The sequence below is a fragment of the Miscanthus floridulus genome, chromosome 2 (assembly GCF_019320115.1).
Source record: "Miscanthus floridulus cultivar M001 chromosome 2, ASM1932011v1, whole genome shotgun sequence".
Taxonomy (NCBI): domain Eukaryota; kingdom Viridiplantae; phylum Streptophyta; class Magnoliopsida; order Poales; family Poaceae; genus Miscanthus; species Miscanthus floridulus.
Window position 1 is genome coordinate 24,483,218 of NC_089581.1, and position 16,569 is coordinate 24,499,786.

The 16,569-nt window shown below is 45.6% G+C and overlaps 2 protein-coding genes and 1 pseudogene across 2 annotated transcripts; 2 read left to right on the forward strand and 1 right to left on the reverse strand.

Moving 5' to 3' along the window:
• The first annotated feature begins 857 nt into the window (after positions 1-857).
• Positions 858-4,457, forward strand: LOC136520140 (uncharacterized). Its single transcript, XM_066513572.1, has 2 exons — positions 858-1,256; positions 4,116-4,457. Exons 1-2 carry the CDS (start codon positions 937-939, stop codon positions 4,123-4,125), a joined length of 330 nt encoding a protein of 109 aa, XP_066369669.1. The 5' UTR covers positions 858-936; the 3' UTR covers positions 4,126-4,457.
• Positions 4,458-10,452: 5,995 nt separating this feature from the next.
• Positions 10,453-11,854, forward strand: LOC136538238 (uncharacterized; annotated as a pseudogene).
• A 310-nt stretch (positions 11,855-12,164) lies between these two features.
• On the reverse strand, positions 12,165-15,551 carry LOC136538239 (nucleobase-ascorbate transporter LPE1-like). The gene is made up of 14 exons (XM_066530228.1): positions 15,458-15,551; positions 15,186-15,283; positions 14,887-15,063; positions 14,678-14,778; positions 14,482-14,557; positions 14,334-14,393; positions 14,064-14,248; positions 13,848-13,944; positions 13,486-13,572; positions 13,339-13,397; positions 13,163-13,254; positions 12,949-13,026; positions 12,671-12,831; positions 12,165-12,587 (listed from the first exon to the last, which is right to left on the reverse strand). The coding sequence occupies exons 1-14, from the start codon at positions 15,549-15,551 to the stop codon at positions 12,369-12,371; spliced, it is 1,584 nt and encodes a 527-aa protein (XP_066386325.1). The 3' UTR covers positions 12,165-12,368.
• Positions 15,552-16,569: the final 1,018 nt, after the last annotated feature.

The window sequence follows — 16,569 nt, forward strand, 5'->3', positions numbered from 1 at the left end:
GCTAGCGACAAGCTTTTCACATTCAACCATAAATAGAAAAGGGTGGCACAACACGGTTGGGTCCATAACAATTTTATCAGTTGTTTCACACAAACTCACGTGGCATCAGTATTTGACTCATCATTTCATCACAGTTTTCTTCTCTATTTCAGTAACAAATTTATCAGTTGATTCACACAAACCCACGTGGCATCAGTATTTGACTCATCATTTCATCACAGTTTTCTTCTCTATTTCAATTCTTCTATACATACAGGTTGGCAGTTGAACTTTACTAACCGAAGCTGCAAAAGGAACTTTGACAGATTTGGGGGTTTCGTTTTACGCTAAAAAGATTACACACAAAGGGCATTTTGTTATTAAAACAAACAAGTAACAGCAGGTGCAGGTTAAGATCCAAAACCAACGGGCATAACAGAGTCGGTCAGCATTATACTGAACATCGATGTCGTACTAGAACGACTTCTTGTTTCCACGGGAGCGGTGCTTCTTTCCACTGGGACAAACCCTCGCCGGGGGCATCGGCAGAAATCGCCTGCCGCTGCGTGAAACGGTGAAACCTAGCGCAGGGGAGAGAGGTAGGGCGGGAGAGAAAGTGTACCGCGTCAGTCGGCAGTCGCCGCGGCCGAATTCGCGAGGGCGGCGGCTCGCAGATCGCAATCGCCCGTCGTCGCCACTGGCACTGAGAGCCCCAAATTGCGACTGGAGTTGCAATGGGAAGAGGAAACTATTTTGCGGGGTTTGCCACTTTGACCTACGAACTATATAGGAAATTTGAAAGAGAACAGGGGTCTAACTGCAGAAAGAAAAACGAACGGTCATGAAAGTATCGGACCGAGACAGCCCGAATCCAACGCTCCATCAGCAGCGCGAATAGGCGGCTACAGCGAGTGTCAGGGTGTGTGCGGCGGCGGCGGGAGGAGACGAAAGAGAACGATGCAGGCGGTGGCACGGGCGGCGCGTGGGCTCGCGGCTGCGGCTACGCGGCCGTCGACGATGGAGGCATGGCACCGCGGGCAGGTGCAGCAATCCCGGGGCATCGTGGTGCAGGTGAGGGACGGGAACCTGGAGCGGGCGCTGTCGGTCATGGAGCGCAAGATGCGGTCCAGCGGCATGGAGCGCCTCATCCGGGCGCGCACCCACCACCACGTCAAGGACTCGGAAAAGCGCGTGCTCGCGCGTAAGGCGCTTATGCAGCGCGTCCGGTCCCAGGAGCTCGGCAAGAAGCTCCGCGAGATTCTCATCAAGAAGATCAGGTCAGGGCCACCCTCCCATCTCCATCACTACCTGTTGTACCTGTTAGCGCACCGCTTCTGTGTGCTTGTGCTTGCCATTTCTTGCTGGTTGATTTGTTGATCAGACATTTAGTGGGTCGCGGTGACGAATTGGAATGTGTCCTATTGTGATCGCTAAGTGCTCGACGAAATGCCTGGTGAAGTTCTATTTACGACGCTTAGTGGAATTGAGTGGGTTTGCGGATTGAGTTGCGCTGAGGAGAATTTTGACTTCTGAGCGCAGTTTCACCCCGGTCCAGGGGGCTGGACTGGAAGGCTTGTGTGAGCTGAGAACCCACACTTCAGATGGAATACTTTCCATTTGCACCCAACTCATCCTTAGCTCATTTAGGCATCCACGAAACAGGTGCGCTGTATGGTAGTACCAGGATGTTGAACATGCTACAAATTTAGGAGCCTTTTGGTAGATATTTTCATGGCATGTGGTGATCCAACTTATTAGGTTACACAGGTTTGTCTCACTAATTTGATATTGCCTCTTCATCGTATTTGTTGCAAAATTGGGCACTCCATCCTTTTTATTAACCTTTGGTATTATATCTAGCTGATTTAGGTTTTCTTCTTTTAATCCCTTTTTATTAGGTTATAATCGCTAGAATTTGAGCTTCATTAGCAAAGTTCTGGGCAATCTCTTTTTTTTTTCTGTCAAAAAATGCCTAATAAGGTGAAATTTTTATTTTATAAATAGTAGAGTGACTGCACACATGCTGCCCTCAGATCAGAGATTTACAAATTTCATGTGTTCACAATCAGCAGTGGGGAAAATAGGTAACTTATGACCCGAGTGTATGATCCAATAATGAATTTAATATTTTTGGTGATTCTACTGAACATAAGAGTCTAACTGGTTGGTTTAGCTCCTTACGAATATCAAAGTAATTCATAAGTCATACATTACTTGATCTGAAATTAGCTCCATACATGTCAAATTGATTAAGTGAGTTGTCCCCTTTTCAGATAGTAATAGAGTTATCCCATGAGAAGTGTTATATTTCATCTGAAGTGTTATATTAATTCTAAAGACTTCTCTACCTTTTTCTCACTGAATTTGTCTAGTGAGTAGTGAATGTAGGTGCATGTGCCAATGTACTTTCTTGGCGCCTCAATACATTTATGTAAAATATTGCATTTCCTGATGACATGTACTTTCAGTATATATTCCTGTACACAGCCCATACTACCTTGCAAATTGTATTGCCCATATACTATATGAGTTCTGATAGGCAGCCACTAGCCCACTATTTATTTTCCATATTTTAAGAAGTATGTGCTAATATAATATGATAGTAATATCTTGATATAAAACATCTTAAATCTTTACTAGGACCAATATAAGTTGGTGCCAGTGCTAGAAAATTATTATGGAACCAATTTCCAGCATTAACTGTGCTACCTGGAAAAAATCATGTATGAATTGACAAATGCCTTTGTTACTCTGTTAATGCATGGCAGAGTGATTTTAGCTGCTGCATGATGATTGATTGCTTTTGACTGGGATGGTAATTATGATTCGCCCAAAAATAAATTTTGTTGATACGCACCGGTGCGTAGTGGAATCCTAAGCCAGGATAGTAACGTGAAGAGAGGCAGAGGAAGACCGAAGTTGACTTGGGTAGAGGCAATAAAAGGAGACATGAAAGGATGGAATATACCCAAAGACTTAGCCTTAGATAGGAGTGCTTGGAAGACAGCTATTCACATGCCTGAACCTTGATTGCTTCTGCTGGGTTTCAACTCTAGCCTATCCCAACTTGTTTGAGACTTAAAGGCTTTGTTGTTGTTGTTGTTGTTGTTGATAGCTGTATCAATGGTTTTGTGTACATTCATGGTCATCTATTCACCTATGGTTATTCATCAAGACATCAATTATTATAGAGTAAATTCCAGGGACCCCAGGTTTTGTTGCAGAAAACGTCAAATAGGTTGTTTTATGGTATGTAACATCAGGCTCTATTGCTATGTTGTTTGTAAAATACCCACCCTAACAAAATCTCATCCAATTGTCACTTGCCCTCCGTGTCAACCTGTCATCTATGTTGGCTAGTTGACAAAACGGAAATTGTGGGTAGCATTGTCATATCAATTCAGTTCAAAATTTGTTAAGAGTGGATTTTATCAAACCATGTGACCACAAAATATGGTGGTCATTTGTTACTAATGGTTCAAGTTTTCAGACATTGTGATCATGTGATTTTTTATTTTATTTTATTTTTGGGTGGGGGGGGGGGGGGGGGGGGGTCTGAAATGTACTCAATCTGAAATTGTTTTTTAGTCTAACCTGCTAGAATGATCTTGATGAATTGACCAGTTGCAAATAGCTGACAAATCCAAGAACTGATAAAAAGGCCCACACTGAAATGTAGAATAGCATCCCAGAGTTGCCCCATTTATTTATTTTATAATCATGAAAATAGGTTACTAATTTACAAGTGAACATTCATTGCACAGAAGAATTGTTGCATTATACAGTATTATTTATATATAGTGTGATACAATAGTATTTTATCTTAGCTCTGACTTGTGTGGGTTGTGATCATAGTTGTGATCTCATATTTGATTAGTTACCATGGTTATTAGTTATGACCATGTTGCCACATTCTGATCCATCATTACGTGTCTGAGAATGTCGTGCAAATAGTCACTGTTGGTGATATGCCAATACAACACCAATCATTTGGAACTATGTTGCTGTTTAACTTTTATTTACTATTTTTGCTTCATCAGCAAACTAATACAGTAGAAATGGGCGGTTGGTGTGTACCTTCATTGTTTGCATGAACCGTTCTCTTTATTCATTGGGAAGTAATTTGCTCTGTGCAGGGGGCAGTGAGGGCATCAGGACATTGGCCGTTTACCGGTAGCATTTGTGTGTGGGTGCTCCGTTTTGAGCGTTTAGCAATGTGGATACTTCATTGATGGATCTGTGGTGCAGCTTGAGAATAACTCAATCGTGACCTTGAGCAAAAAAGCTTTTGCTATATTGCGTGGATCACAGATTGATGGTAAAACTATTGTTTTTTTTATTGTACAACTTAGTATCTATATGGATTTAATTGCTTTTGGTGCTTGACATATGTGCGTGCAAATGCTGTATGAACAAAGTGCGGCAATGCTTCAACCATGGTTCACGAGATGACTGGAAGAAAACGGAAATGAAAAATCTCGTTTTCCGAAAATTGTCTTACACAAGTGATATCGTTTACAAGTTACAACCGGTTCCAATCCTAGCCCGTATCTCGAAAGCTCCTTAAAAATAACTTAGTAAATCAATAATCAATGATAATGCCTAGTGAACAGAATAAACAGTGAGCTATATTTTTGTGTTTCTCTAATGGTTAGGTTTCTATAAATAAAACTACAAAAAACTAGAACGGGGGGGGGGGTTGTTGTGTCTAAGGACAACTTTTTTTTTTCTCTCGAATGACGCAGGAGAACTGCGTGTGATTTTATTAAGCAAGAATAAGAATACAATGGGTCCGTACAAGGACAAACCCGAGAACTAACCCCACACCACAGACACGCCACAGAGCACACAAGACCACGACCTGGCAAATCTCACCCTAGACAGTGACGGTGAGCAACCTGGCAAGAAATTGCTGGAGCTTAGAAGCTCTAGCCATGCCCCATAAACTACACTCATCCAACACATTCCGAAGCGGATTAGAATTCTAAGGACAACTAAATAGTTTAATTGAGATATATGGAAATTTCCTGCCCAACCGGGAATCATTTATATACCAAAAGATAGTTTTATCTTAGTTTAGTTGAGATACATGGAAACTTTCTAACCCAGCTAGGAATCATCTCAATACATGTTCCTATGCCCAATCCAAGCTTATCTAACTTTGCTAACTTCCCCTTCTCTACATGTACCCTGCCTTCCTATTCCGTCTTTTTCCAAATCTCTCTTAAAAAAAAAGAATCAGGGAGTTGCTGATTATATTAAAAAGCAGATGAAACCTAGACTAGGCAAAATAAACATATACAACTTCTGACGGTTGGATTGGGACATCAACACGCATCGAAATCCCAACTCAAGGAAAGAGAAAAAGAAAAAAAAAACACTGGCTTGTCGGAATGGGACATCGACACGAGCCGTAGCTCAAAAAAGAACACACGCTCTTAACTGAAGAGTAGAAGCTCAAGAAGTAGTATCACTAAAAGCATAGTCCGCTCTCAAATAAAAACCTAGTTTGCTCTAAAATAAAAACCTAGTTCACTCACCGAAGCATCCATGGGAACGGTTAAAAGCACACACTAACCTAGAAAGGCTAAATGGGTAAAAAAAAGGTAGGTTCAATTCCTGCTTGCACCACCTAAAGACAGAAACAAAAGGAGGGAAAGAAGATAGTATATGAAACTTGTTTTCGGATTCTCATCGAAAGTGAATCCCTCTAACACAATGTTTTATGAGTAAATCTTTGCAGCCTGGACACTATAAGTGTGAAAATCTTTGATGAGTACAGGCCCGATCTTCCGAGAGGTAGCCGGTAAGTTCGATTTGTGGAGATCTCGACGTTGGCGATCCGGCTTCAAATCAGACACGATTCGAACCCTACAACCGTTACACCACTGCTCCGTTGGTTATCAACCAAGCACAACTTGATTGACCTCGCCAAGAAGGCTTTTCCTGCAAGCGAATCGAAGAGCACAAGCAAGAAGGTAAAACACGCAATCTGAAATTGCAAATATGAATGACGCGGATATCAATAGAGGATTCAAGAACTCGGTTCCAAAGGACTAATCGACACAGTAGAGGAGATCAAGAACGGAGGCCCTGGATCACTGTAAAAGGATTTGTCACCACAGTTACAATGAACGATTCAGTTTCTCGATGGAAAACTAAACTCTAAACAAAACCCAATTGTGTAGCAGCGGCGGCGGCTGTGTTTATAGTCTAAGACTCGACCTAGGGTTGGGGACGGCCAGGGGTTGGGCGCCCACAACTTGGGCTTAAGACCCGACACGATACATGGCCAAGTTGGCCCAAATAGGTGACGCAGCACCTTGCCGTGATCACACAGAATGATCCACGAACCTTCTGGAGCTGGGACCAGATCCAAAACGATGGCGTCGTCGTCCCCTTTCCAACGCATCCAAGAACGGCCCGTTTCGATGTCGTATGAGAGAGTTATGACCGAAACAGTGACGACGTGTCTGCTGAATCCGAGGGCGACGTGGCAGCTGAGTTGGGAACGAATTGCAACTTGGGGAAGACCATGGCGTCGGTGTGTCCAGCGTGGCGATGTCCTCATCATCCTCCCCTTCTCGAATTGGAGTCGTCCTCGACTCCATCTTGGCGATGTCCTCATCAATCTTAGTCCCTAGACAAGAATAGAAAGAGCTTCTTTACATGCTCAAACAGAGTCTAAGGAAACATAGCTATAGCAAGGTAGTGTTTGAGAAAGTATGCACAGTCACACAGAGTAATATTCATGAGAGCTACCCGCACAACTAAAAGAGTTAACTTTTAAAATAACAAAAAAATTTATTTTATTATAACTCTAATCGTGGGTGGTTCGTTACTTTTGAAGTCGGTAAAATGACCCTCACAATTCGTTTTGCCTGCAATAATTTATCTACTATGGAATCTAGAATTTGGATTTATTTTACTGATACAAATTGAATTTGGATAGAAGGGTACATCGTACATTCTTTTTGCATTGTTTGCTACTGTAGTAAAACTAATGGGGAGACAAAGAGAAGTCGATGCCACGTTTCTCTCGGGCTTCTCTGGCTCTAGAAGCTCGTAAAATTGTAGCTTGAATGCCCAAACTATGAGCCCTCCACAGTCTACTCTAACAATCGTGAGGACCTGCGGTAAGCAGGCGGTCACTTATCTAGGGGTGAGGTATAGCGTTTGTAGGGTGCAAATGCACTCCAAAAATTGAAAAACCAGTGACTTTTGACTAAGTTTTACCATATATACACACCCTCTACAACACAAGCATATACACCCACACACAAGTGCATCTACTCCCCCTATTTTAAATATATGATGCTTTGTTTTTGAAAATACATTGTTTTTACTATGTATCTAGACATAGTGTATATCTGAGTGTATAGCAAAACTATACGTCTAGAAAGACCAAAACGTCATAATTTGTAATAAAGTGAGTACTTTATAGACTAAAGCCATATTTGGATCATAGAGCTAATTGTTAGTTGCTAATAATTAGTTTTTTTTATCAAACGGGGCCAGCTAATTGTTAGCTGGGTACTAATTAACAACTATCTCATTAGTTAGGCAAACCAACTAATAGTTAGCTAACTAATATTAGCTATGAGTTATTAGCTAGCTAGCTATATTAGCAGCTAATCAATCCAAATAGGATCTAAGCTATTTGGCTTGAAACTTGATATTTCTAAACTTTTTAAAGTTTAGGTATAGACATGTCCTAAATTTACACACCCTCTTCAACGCTGCTGGTTCTCAGATTTAACGTTGGCAGTCGTGGCGTCATTTTCTTGAGTCGGTGAAGCTCCTTCTAAATTACGATTCAAGATATTAAATCCTCGAAGACTGATCAGGGAGCGCCAACTGTACTGTCAGAGTGTGAGAATGAGGATCTCCGATGTCTCTATCGTGGCTATTTCTCTCGAGAGGCCCAGCTCCTCCAATGGAGGCATCACCAGTGTTTGCATCAACGGAAGTGCAGTTTTATTCTAAAGAATCCTTTGTGTACCGGTGTTATCAAGCTCTTTTGTAAAGCCACCTTGCTGGTTCTATTGCCGTAGCCAAGTTACTTCTTCGGTTAGAATTCCCAGACGCTTGTGCTTTGGTTTTAATGCTTAGGGCTTGTTTGGAACGGAGAAATGAAAAACACGGGAAAAGAAAAAAACATAGGAATAGGATGATGATAAGATGACAAAACAGAGAATAAGAAAAACACAGGAAACATATATAAAGTAGTGTTTGGAACACAGGAATTAGAATTATAGGAATCTTTATGGGTACCAAGAGCAAATGAAAAAAAGAATAGCAGCATGCAGCTTCACTTGCGTTATCTGGAATGTTTGGGTCACTGACAACATGACAGTCTGTTGTACGCTCCCTTCTTTCCTATCTTCTGCAGAGACAGTGCATCGGACATACGCAAAGGAAAAGAAACCAAGAGATGCCAGTAGATTTTTTTATTTCCCATGAAACGAGCATCCAACTACAGTAAAATAAGAGGAAAGGAATTGATATTTCCTGTGTTCCAAATGCTCAGGTTCACTTCCTTTCCTTTTTTTTGGATTCCTACGATTTTCCTTCAAAAATCCCTTGTTCCAAACGCCCCCTTAATATATTTGAGTTCTTGTAAAAAAATGCGAACTGGTTGAGAACGTACCACCATGCAGCGTTTTAACAATGGCCCTGTTCGCCTGGCTTGAAAAATGGTTGATGCTGATGCTGATTTGTTGTGAGAGAAAAACATTGTTGTTTTGCTAAAACGGTACGGCTGATAAGTTCAAGCGAACATGGTTAATATCTAAACAGACTAAATGATCGTTTAGATGAGCAGTGCTTGTTTCCAACGAAGAAATGTAAAACAGAGCAAATAAAGAACACACGGTAATAGAAAAAGGTGTAGTAATAGAAAAAGTGGAGGAATGGACACCCACATATAAATATGGTAAAGACTTTATTACGAAAGGCCAGATTTTAATCCGCATGTCCGTACACCCGCCTCCCACTTCTCTTTCTCTCTTTTAGTCGCCTTACTCCTCCCTGGTTCCGGTGACGGTGGCGAATTCAGCTTTGGTGAGGTACGTCTTTCTTCTTCTGTGTGACCGCGCCACCCTATTCTTCCCAAGCTCCGGTGGCCTTAGAAGTTAAGGGGTTTACGAGAGGAAGACCGGCCAGGCGGTTTAGGGCCCCGGTTGCGGTGGAGGCGGCCGGGGCAGGCTAGAGTGGGGGCGCCATGGCCATGGCGTCGGCGGCTGAGAGGAGGGGAAGAAGGTGGTGATATTATTGTATTGAAATCTAGTTAAATTTAAAATTAAATCGACCCTCAAAGAATAAGGATTGTAATTTACTACCTTCATCCCAGAAAGAATGTAATCCTAACATAGTGTCATGTTTTAGTATCTTAAGTTTGACTAATTATAGATAACAAAATATCAATATTTATAATAATAAATAAATACCATTAGATTAATTACGAAATATATTTTTATAATAAATTAATTTAAAGTCATAAATATGAATATTATTTACTAAAAACTTGATCTAATATGAATAACTTTTCATGGCACATAATCTATAGTTACATTCTTTTTAAGACAGATGCAGTACTAGGAGGAACGAGGAACGCCCTACCCGAAAGGTTCTACATGAAAGCAGCAAAAAAAACAGTACCCTAGACAGAGTCGGAACCCAGAAGAGGCTCAGAACCCAGAAGAGGCTCAGAAAATCTATGGATGGTGGGCCACTACCCGCAAGAAGCTAATAAGAGTGTCTCCAACAATAGACCTATATGGACACCCAAATCCAAAATAGATAAATCAGTCTTCAACAGACTACCTATACGGGAGATCTATTTTGAGTTGCCTGATAGACACAACCCAAATATAAGCATCATCTCTTCTAGAAACTTATTTTAAGAAATAATTCTCTTTTAGGTTATGCTGTTGGAGAAGATGTTGAATGTGTATTAAACACTTTGACTGTAGCGCTACCCAGAGGTCAAATGAGTCTTATTTTGGGTGTTATTGTTGAAGATAGTTTAAGGGGTATTTAGATTCATGTCATAACATTTAGTCGCTATTCCATCGGATGTTTAGACATATGCATGAAGTATTAAATATAGACTAATTATGAAACCAAGGCCCTGCTCGGCTTACCTTATAATCCGCACTATTGAACTTATTTTTCTAGCTAGAACCATATTTTTCTCTCACAACAATTCAATCAGAACAGTGTTTTTCAGCCAATTCAGTAAGCCGAACGGGGCCTAAATACATAGATTGAGACTGTTTTGCTTGACGAATTTTTTAAGTCTAATTAGTTCATAATTTGATAACGTGATGCTACGATAAACATGTGTTAACGATGAATTAATTACGCTTAATAAATTCGTTTCGCTTACCACTGATTCTATAATTTGTTTTTTTTTTCACCTCTGGCTGATCCAAACACCCCCCTAAAGCGATTCCGTCAATCCGTCTTTTTCCGGGTCACGTTCCTGCCCAAGGTCCATCGCCGAGAGGGGAGAAGCGATGGAGGCGGCGCCGAGCGCCAAGCCGAGGCGGGAGCCGCCTCCCATCCCTCCCAACTACGTCAGCCTCCAGCAGCTCCAGCAGCTCCGCCCAAGGAGAAGCGGCGGCGGGAGGAGGAGGAGGCCGCCGCAGCCAAGCGGGCGGAGGAGGCGGCCATGGCCGCCGCGGTTAAGCGGGAGGCAGCGCTTAAGGCAGAGACGAAGGGCCGCGCAGCCTCGCGCGAGGCCTTCTGCGGGGTCAAGGAGAGGCATCGAGGAGGGCGCGCACAAGGGCAGGGCCAGCAGTGGGTGGCCGTGGGGTATCGGGCACCAGCCACGACCCCGCGGCCAATGCCGACGTGCGGGGAAGCTGCGGCACGGGAGAAGGAATGGATTGTAGGAGGTAACCGTGGCAAGAAGGGGCCGGACGATGTCGCGGACAATGCACCCCATCCCCATGGCGGATGCAAGTCGCCGTGGAAGGGGAAGGGGAAGGGGAAGGGGAAGAAGAAGGCCTCCTCGTGCCATACTATAGGCGATCCAGATAATCTGGCCGAGGCGGCGGCTCCTGCAGCATCGAACGGCGGCAAGCCGGAGAACAAGAGCGAAATCAAGGCGATGGGGAAGGCCTCTCCACTCGATCCGGCCAAGGCGGCCGTCGCATCATCCCCAGGCCACTTCGCGTACAAGGAGAGGAAGGGCGCGGGCGGGCGGAGCGCAGAAACGAGCCCGGGCGATGCTCCGGCGAAGACGGCCGGTCCGTCGCCGCCGCTAGGCGTCAAGTCGGGCAACACGGGGAAACCGAAGCCTGCAGCGCCCAGGCTCGCAGATGCCGCGACAGGCCCCTCCCATCTCGGCCGCCGATGGCAGCAACAAACCGAAGAGCGGTGACCCGCTCCGCAAGACCGTGGAGGCGAAGCCCAAGGGCCTAGTTGAAGGGCAGCGCCGGCAACCGGCACGATTTGGGAGGAGATCGGCTGAACCCTGGCGCGGCCGCGGCCATGGGGCTGCAGAGCCCCACGGGCGTGTGTGGGTGCCCAAGGCCAAGGCCAAGGCGGCTGGATTATCTGCTGGCACCGGCGACAAATAATTGGTTTGCCATTTCCGGTAGTAACTTGACTATGCTTTTGCTTTAGTGAACACTTAACTAGTGCATGGATGATGTGGTACGGCAAAAGCTTTGCCATGGTGAATGATGTGGGAAAATAATCGAAGCCATGTTCTTCAATCAATTGCTGCCAAGGCGTTTGTGTTCTGTTTCGAATCTGAAGCAAAAACTGGTGACTGAATTATTGCAGAGTTCTCCCCTGGTTGACGGCGATACCATCCTACTCTCCCAGTAATCACAAAAAGTTTATCATCCAAAATGCTTTATAAGGATTTTAGGTCTCACTGCTACACAACCATATGTTTTATGTAGTTGTAACACATTTATTTTTTTTGCACCATAGAACTAAGATCCAACAGTCTCTACCCTTCTTCTACCTCCAGCCTCCACCCTTCTTCTACCTCCAGACAATCACAGATCACAGAGGAGGAGAGGCCTACCTGGAGCCGGATCCGCCGGCGCCAGCGCCGGTGGTTGCCGGTGAGAAAGAGAGAGGGAGGGAGAGAGTCGGTTGAGAGAGAAACCGGTGAGGGAGAGGGTGTTTATGTGCTCGTTATGACATATGGGCCTAGACGTCGTAGATACAAATAAAATCCATGTGTTTTTTGGTGCTAAAACACATGTGTGTTGTATAGCATTTCTGAAAATGAAAACATCAAGCTCCCTCCCAACTGCTTGATAGGAATATAACATATGGTTCTATTGCCTTGAACTAATGTTCATCTTCTACGCTCCACCAGTTACATAGAATAGAACTTGGTCTGTCATCTTCCTCTCGGCATCCTAAAACGAGGGGAAGTACCTGCTCAAGCCATAAGGAAGACGGTAGAACTCCTCGCTCCTGGCATCATACTTGTAGGACTTGAACTTCTCCCACCAGAACCAACCCCTGTCCTTCTTCACACTAGCCTCCCAGTACAGGTGGGTGCAGTCCAGAAGGTAGGCCAGTATGGCGGCCACCGTCGCCGGCGACGAGAAGATGACATTGACCATCACATTGAACTGCAATGGCAAGTAGGAGAAAAGAGGTGAGAATGTGAAAGTTTAATGGAATTTGTTTCGTCTATTGCATCGAGTATGCATACCGCGACTGAATGGGTGTGAACTGGTCCGAAGCCAAAGAACATCTCGTAGACCCGGAAGTACTGTGGGATGGACAGTCCCAGGAACAACGAGATGCTTAGTATGAACTTTGTTCTCAAGGAGTTGAGGTTGCAGTACTGAAGGAAGGAGAAGCCTGCACCGGCTGTTTCAGGCAGAAAGCAAGTTCAGATCAACAAAACACGGTATGGAAAAACGTCAGATTCCATACTATGATGGGTAAAAGTTTAAAACTGTCGTGGATTCTGACAGTAAGGCTTACCTGCATAAGCCCAGAGGACACAATACAGTGCAGAGAAAAGCGGCAATGGAATGGATGCAAGAACCGCCCCGAATTTGCCTGTTGATTTGCAGTTCGTATCAGTCAGGTGCGATAACTGACCATGAAATGCTGGATCATTATCTAAAAAAGCACATGAAAGGCTGGATACTCCTGATATAGTGCTAAAAGTTGCAGAGAATGAGAGAGAGCCTACTAAACAACGAGAAGAAAATCATGAACAAGGCTGAGATCTTTATAACTCGCCGGCTTCCAACTCGCGTCACTGCCAACAGGCCTGCATTCTCACTTTGAAAGCAACAAAGGCAGGTTACTTGAAAGCTTTCGGCTTGCTAACAGAGATCATCAACTGATTAAAGTAGCGTGCATTACACTGAAGCTGCTGTTCCTGTCAGTGTACCGCACATCCCGTCCAGTATGATAGATATGCCCTGATATTTGTTGGAAGTTGCTTTCCAGTCAGTGAAAATCCTTGTAAAAGACAATTAGAAGAACTGAACATTTTGATTATTTGATTACCTCCCAGCCAACTCCACGCGAGAACACGGAGGGTGGGGTGAACGTTGCGCCTGAGTATCTTGACACTGCGATTAAGGTGCCGGTAGACTGCATTGGAAGTTCCTCGTCACCAGAGTCAGCATAGGGCACTCTTCTCTTAGGGACGTATTAATCGGCCTTAGAACAAGCAATTGTATTGTTCAAGATGCTAATGCTTTCTGCTTTAACTATTTCGCGTCCTTTTGGAATGTGGCCAATGTTTACTGAATTAGCTCACACAATTTCACGTCCTTTTGGAACGTTTTCAATGTTCACTAAAATCTTTACCAGGGACTATTCCGCATCCTTTACTGACGAAATAAAAGAACACAGTGCGTGCGTACCTCAATAAGTGATGCAAAAGAAGCAGCCATCATGGCGAAGCAATCCTGGAAGCAGAAAATCGGGTATCCCCACTGGAACGGATACGGAAACCTCACCCTGTTCGGAGCAGAGCACGCAATGCATCGTCAGCACTCAGCTACTCTCGGCTCAGACCACAGTAACCCAAAGCAGAAATCAGACAGAGCACATCAAAGATCAGTGCACAATTAGCATACCAAGGTGAGCCCTCGATGATCCCGGAGCGGTCGGTGCGGCAGGTGAACTGCGTCACGGGGCCCCTCTCGTTGTAGGCGCCGGCGGCCGTCAGGATCTCGGCGTAGATCCACACGACGATGACGGTCACCAGCACGGCGCACCGGCCGAACACGATGCTCCCCTTAGCGAAGTAGTGGGCGGAGTACTGCAAGGCGGAAAACGGATGTCAGTCGCTGCAGAAGCCATGGCGCCGTACGGCCACCGCCAGCCACCGGGTTGGTTGCTGTTACCTCTGCGAAGATCACCACGAGGACAAGGGCGGGGAGGCCCACTTCGATGCATTTGGTGACCTGCAGGAGAGACTAGACTGATTAGCAAGCAAGCTGCGGCGGCCAAAGAAGACGACGAGACTACTCGGCCGTGCCGCGAGCAGCTCACCCCGGGGAACGCGAAGTAGAAGAGTCCCAGGCCCGAGAGCGTGACGAAGGGGGCCGCCGCGAGGGGGCTCAGGAACCTGAAATGCACGGGCCACACGGCACAGCGACAGCGTCAGTACAAGAGCAAGAACAGAGACGACATTTGATTGACAGCGTCAGTACAGAAGAAGAAGAAGAAGAAGAAGAAGACGACTAACCGTATGAAGACTCTCCATACGCCGAAGAAGCCGACGACGGCCTGAAAGACGCCGGCGATGATGAGCGCGCCCTGGAGCGACCTCATCGTGAACACGAACCTCTGAACAGGCGACACCGATGGAATCGATCAGCTGCGGTGACTGAAGAAAGAACAGAGGAAGCAGAAGCGATCCTCTCGGAAACGTGAGCGTGCAGTTGCGCTGCGCACCTCGAGCGGGTCGATGACGAGCGCGTATCGCGGGCTGAGGATGATGGCGACGGCCGGGTAGATGTAGGTGTAGGAGCCGCTCATCACGGCGGGGAGCCGCGTGCCGAAGTGGACCTGAAGCAGCGTGTTGATCCCGGACAGGAAGAGGATGGTCTGGATCACGATCGCCTTCTCATACTGCATGCATGCGTCCACCGCGAGCGTGCGCTCATCGATCAGTGCTCGTCCGTCCACAGGTCCGGTCCAGGCAAACGAAATTAAGGGGAACAGAAGGAAGGCAGTCAATCAGGCTCACATACATGGCCGCCGCCCATGAGCGGGACGATGATGGTGGCGATGAGGACGGTGGTGCCGAGCATCACCAGGTAGTGCTGGAAGCCCACGAGCACCGTCGTGACTGCAGCAGATCAGCACGGAACGACAAGCGGTTCAGACAGAGCCAGCCCAACGGACCATCGACCCACCGGCCGGCGTTGTCAGCGCGTGGAGGCGGCCGGGTGGCAATCAAAGCAAAGCCAAGCAAAGCAAATAAAACCAAATGGTGACAGGCAGCTGTATGTATGTAACGTACGCCATGGCGGGGGACTGGTGATGCAGAAGTCGAGGCCGGCGAACTGCTCCTTGACGGCGTGCACAACCAGCTCGTCGGCCTTGGGGGGAGGCATGGCGCCGGCCGGCCGCGCGGGCTAGCTCCTCGCCGTGCGGCGGCGCACCAGCAATGCAGGTCTGCGAAGGAAGACGAAGGAAGAGGGTGATCCGTGGGAGATGGGGACGGAGGAAGACGAAGGGGGAGGGGGAGATTTGCGAAGAAGCGGTCGGGGGAAGAATCGCCGGAGCGGCTCCCCTTTATGTAAGCCCGGGCTTCTGCTGTCGCGTGCGTGCGTGCGTTTCCGGTTCACTGCAGCTGTGCAGCATCAGTAGCCTTTTCAGGTTTCACCGCACCACGTCCTAATCATCAGGGACCAGTTTGTTTTCAGATCAATCATCTGTTCTTCTTAATCTCTATGTACTTAATTAATTTAAAAATAAAAAGAAAGGGAGCTGCTATACGTACGGAGTACTATACGTAAGTCGACTGAAGCTGACATTTGTTTGAGCCGACGGCGTACACCAGTCCAATCTGCCCGTGCACTAGTTTAAATTTTAGCCAAAAAAAATGGAGCAGATTTTGCGTAAAAAAGGATAATAAAGAAAACAAAAGGCAAACACCGCCAGTAGAAGAAGCACCACCAGTAGGGATGGAGAGATCCACTGCTTTTGAAATTTGAAAAAAAAACAAAACAAAGGAAGCAATGAAAACCGAACACCACTTGCTTTTATTTTCTTTTGTTAATAAAATTTATTTACAGTAAAACTTTGTTGTCCTTTCGAAAAAAATAAAGAAAGCAGTACGATAACGGAGAATCGGTTTTGGCAGAAAAGAAAACAACAAGAAAAAAGAAGCAACCGCACCTAACAAGCGTTACCACACGTTACCACCGTGTGGTAACGGTGGTAACGGAGAAGCAATTTTGGCAAAAGAAGAAACAATAAGAAAAAAAATAAAGCACTCACACCTAATGTTGACGCCAGTGAGAATGGAGCGCCACAAGGTTAAAGATGGTGAGTTAGCAAGGTGTTTGGTCAGAGACGTGAGATGTGATGATCCTATTTTAGCCTATGTTTGATTTAGGTGCAGATGCG

What these genes read in the sequence shown, in the direction of transcription:
- LOC136520140 (XM_066513572.1), top strand. Translation starts at nt 937, where the DNA reads ATGCAGGCGGTGGCACGGGCGGCGCGTGGGCTCGCGGCTGCGGCTACG.
- LOC136538239 (XM_066530228.1), bottom strand. Translation starts at nt 15,551, where the DNA reads ATGCCTCCCCCCAAGGCCGACGAGCTGGTTGTGCACGCCGTCAAGGAG. An exon ending in TCGTGGTGATCTTCGCAGAG is followed by an intron (nt 14,249 to 14,333) that starts GTAACAGCAACC and finishes TCCGCCTTGCAG; the next exon opens with TACTCCGCCCACTACTTCGC. An exon ending in TGTCCTCTGGGCTTATGCAG is followed by an intron (nt 12,832 to 12,948) that starts GTAAGCCTTACT and finishes TGCCTGAAACAG; the next exon opens with CCGGTGCAGGCTTCTCCTTC.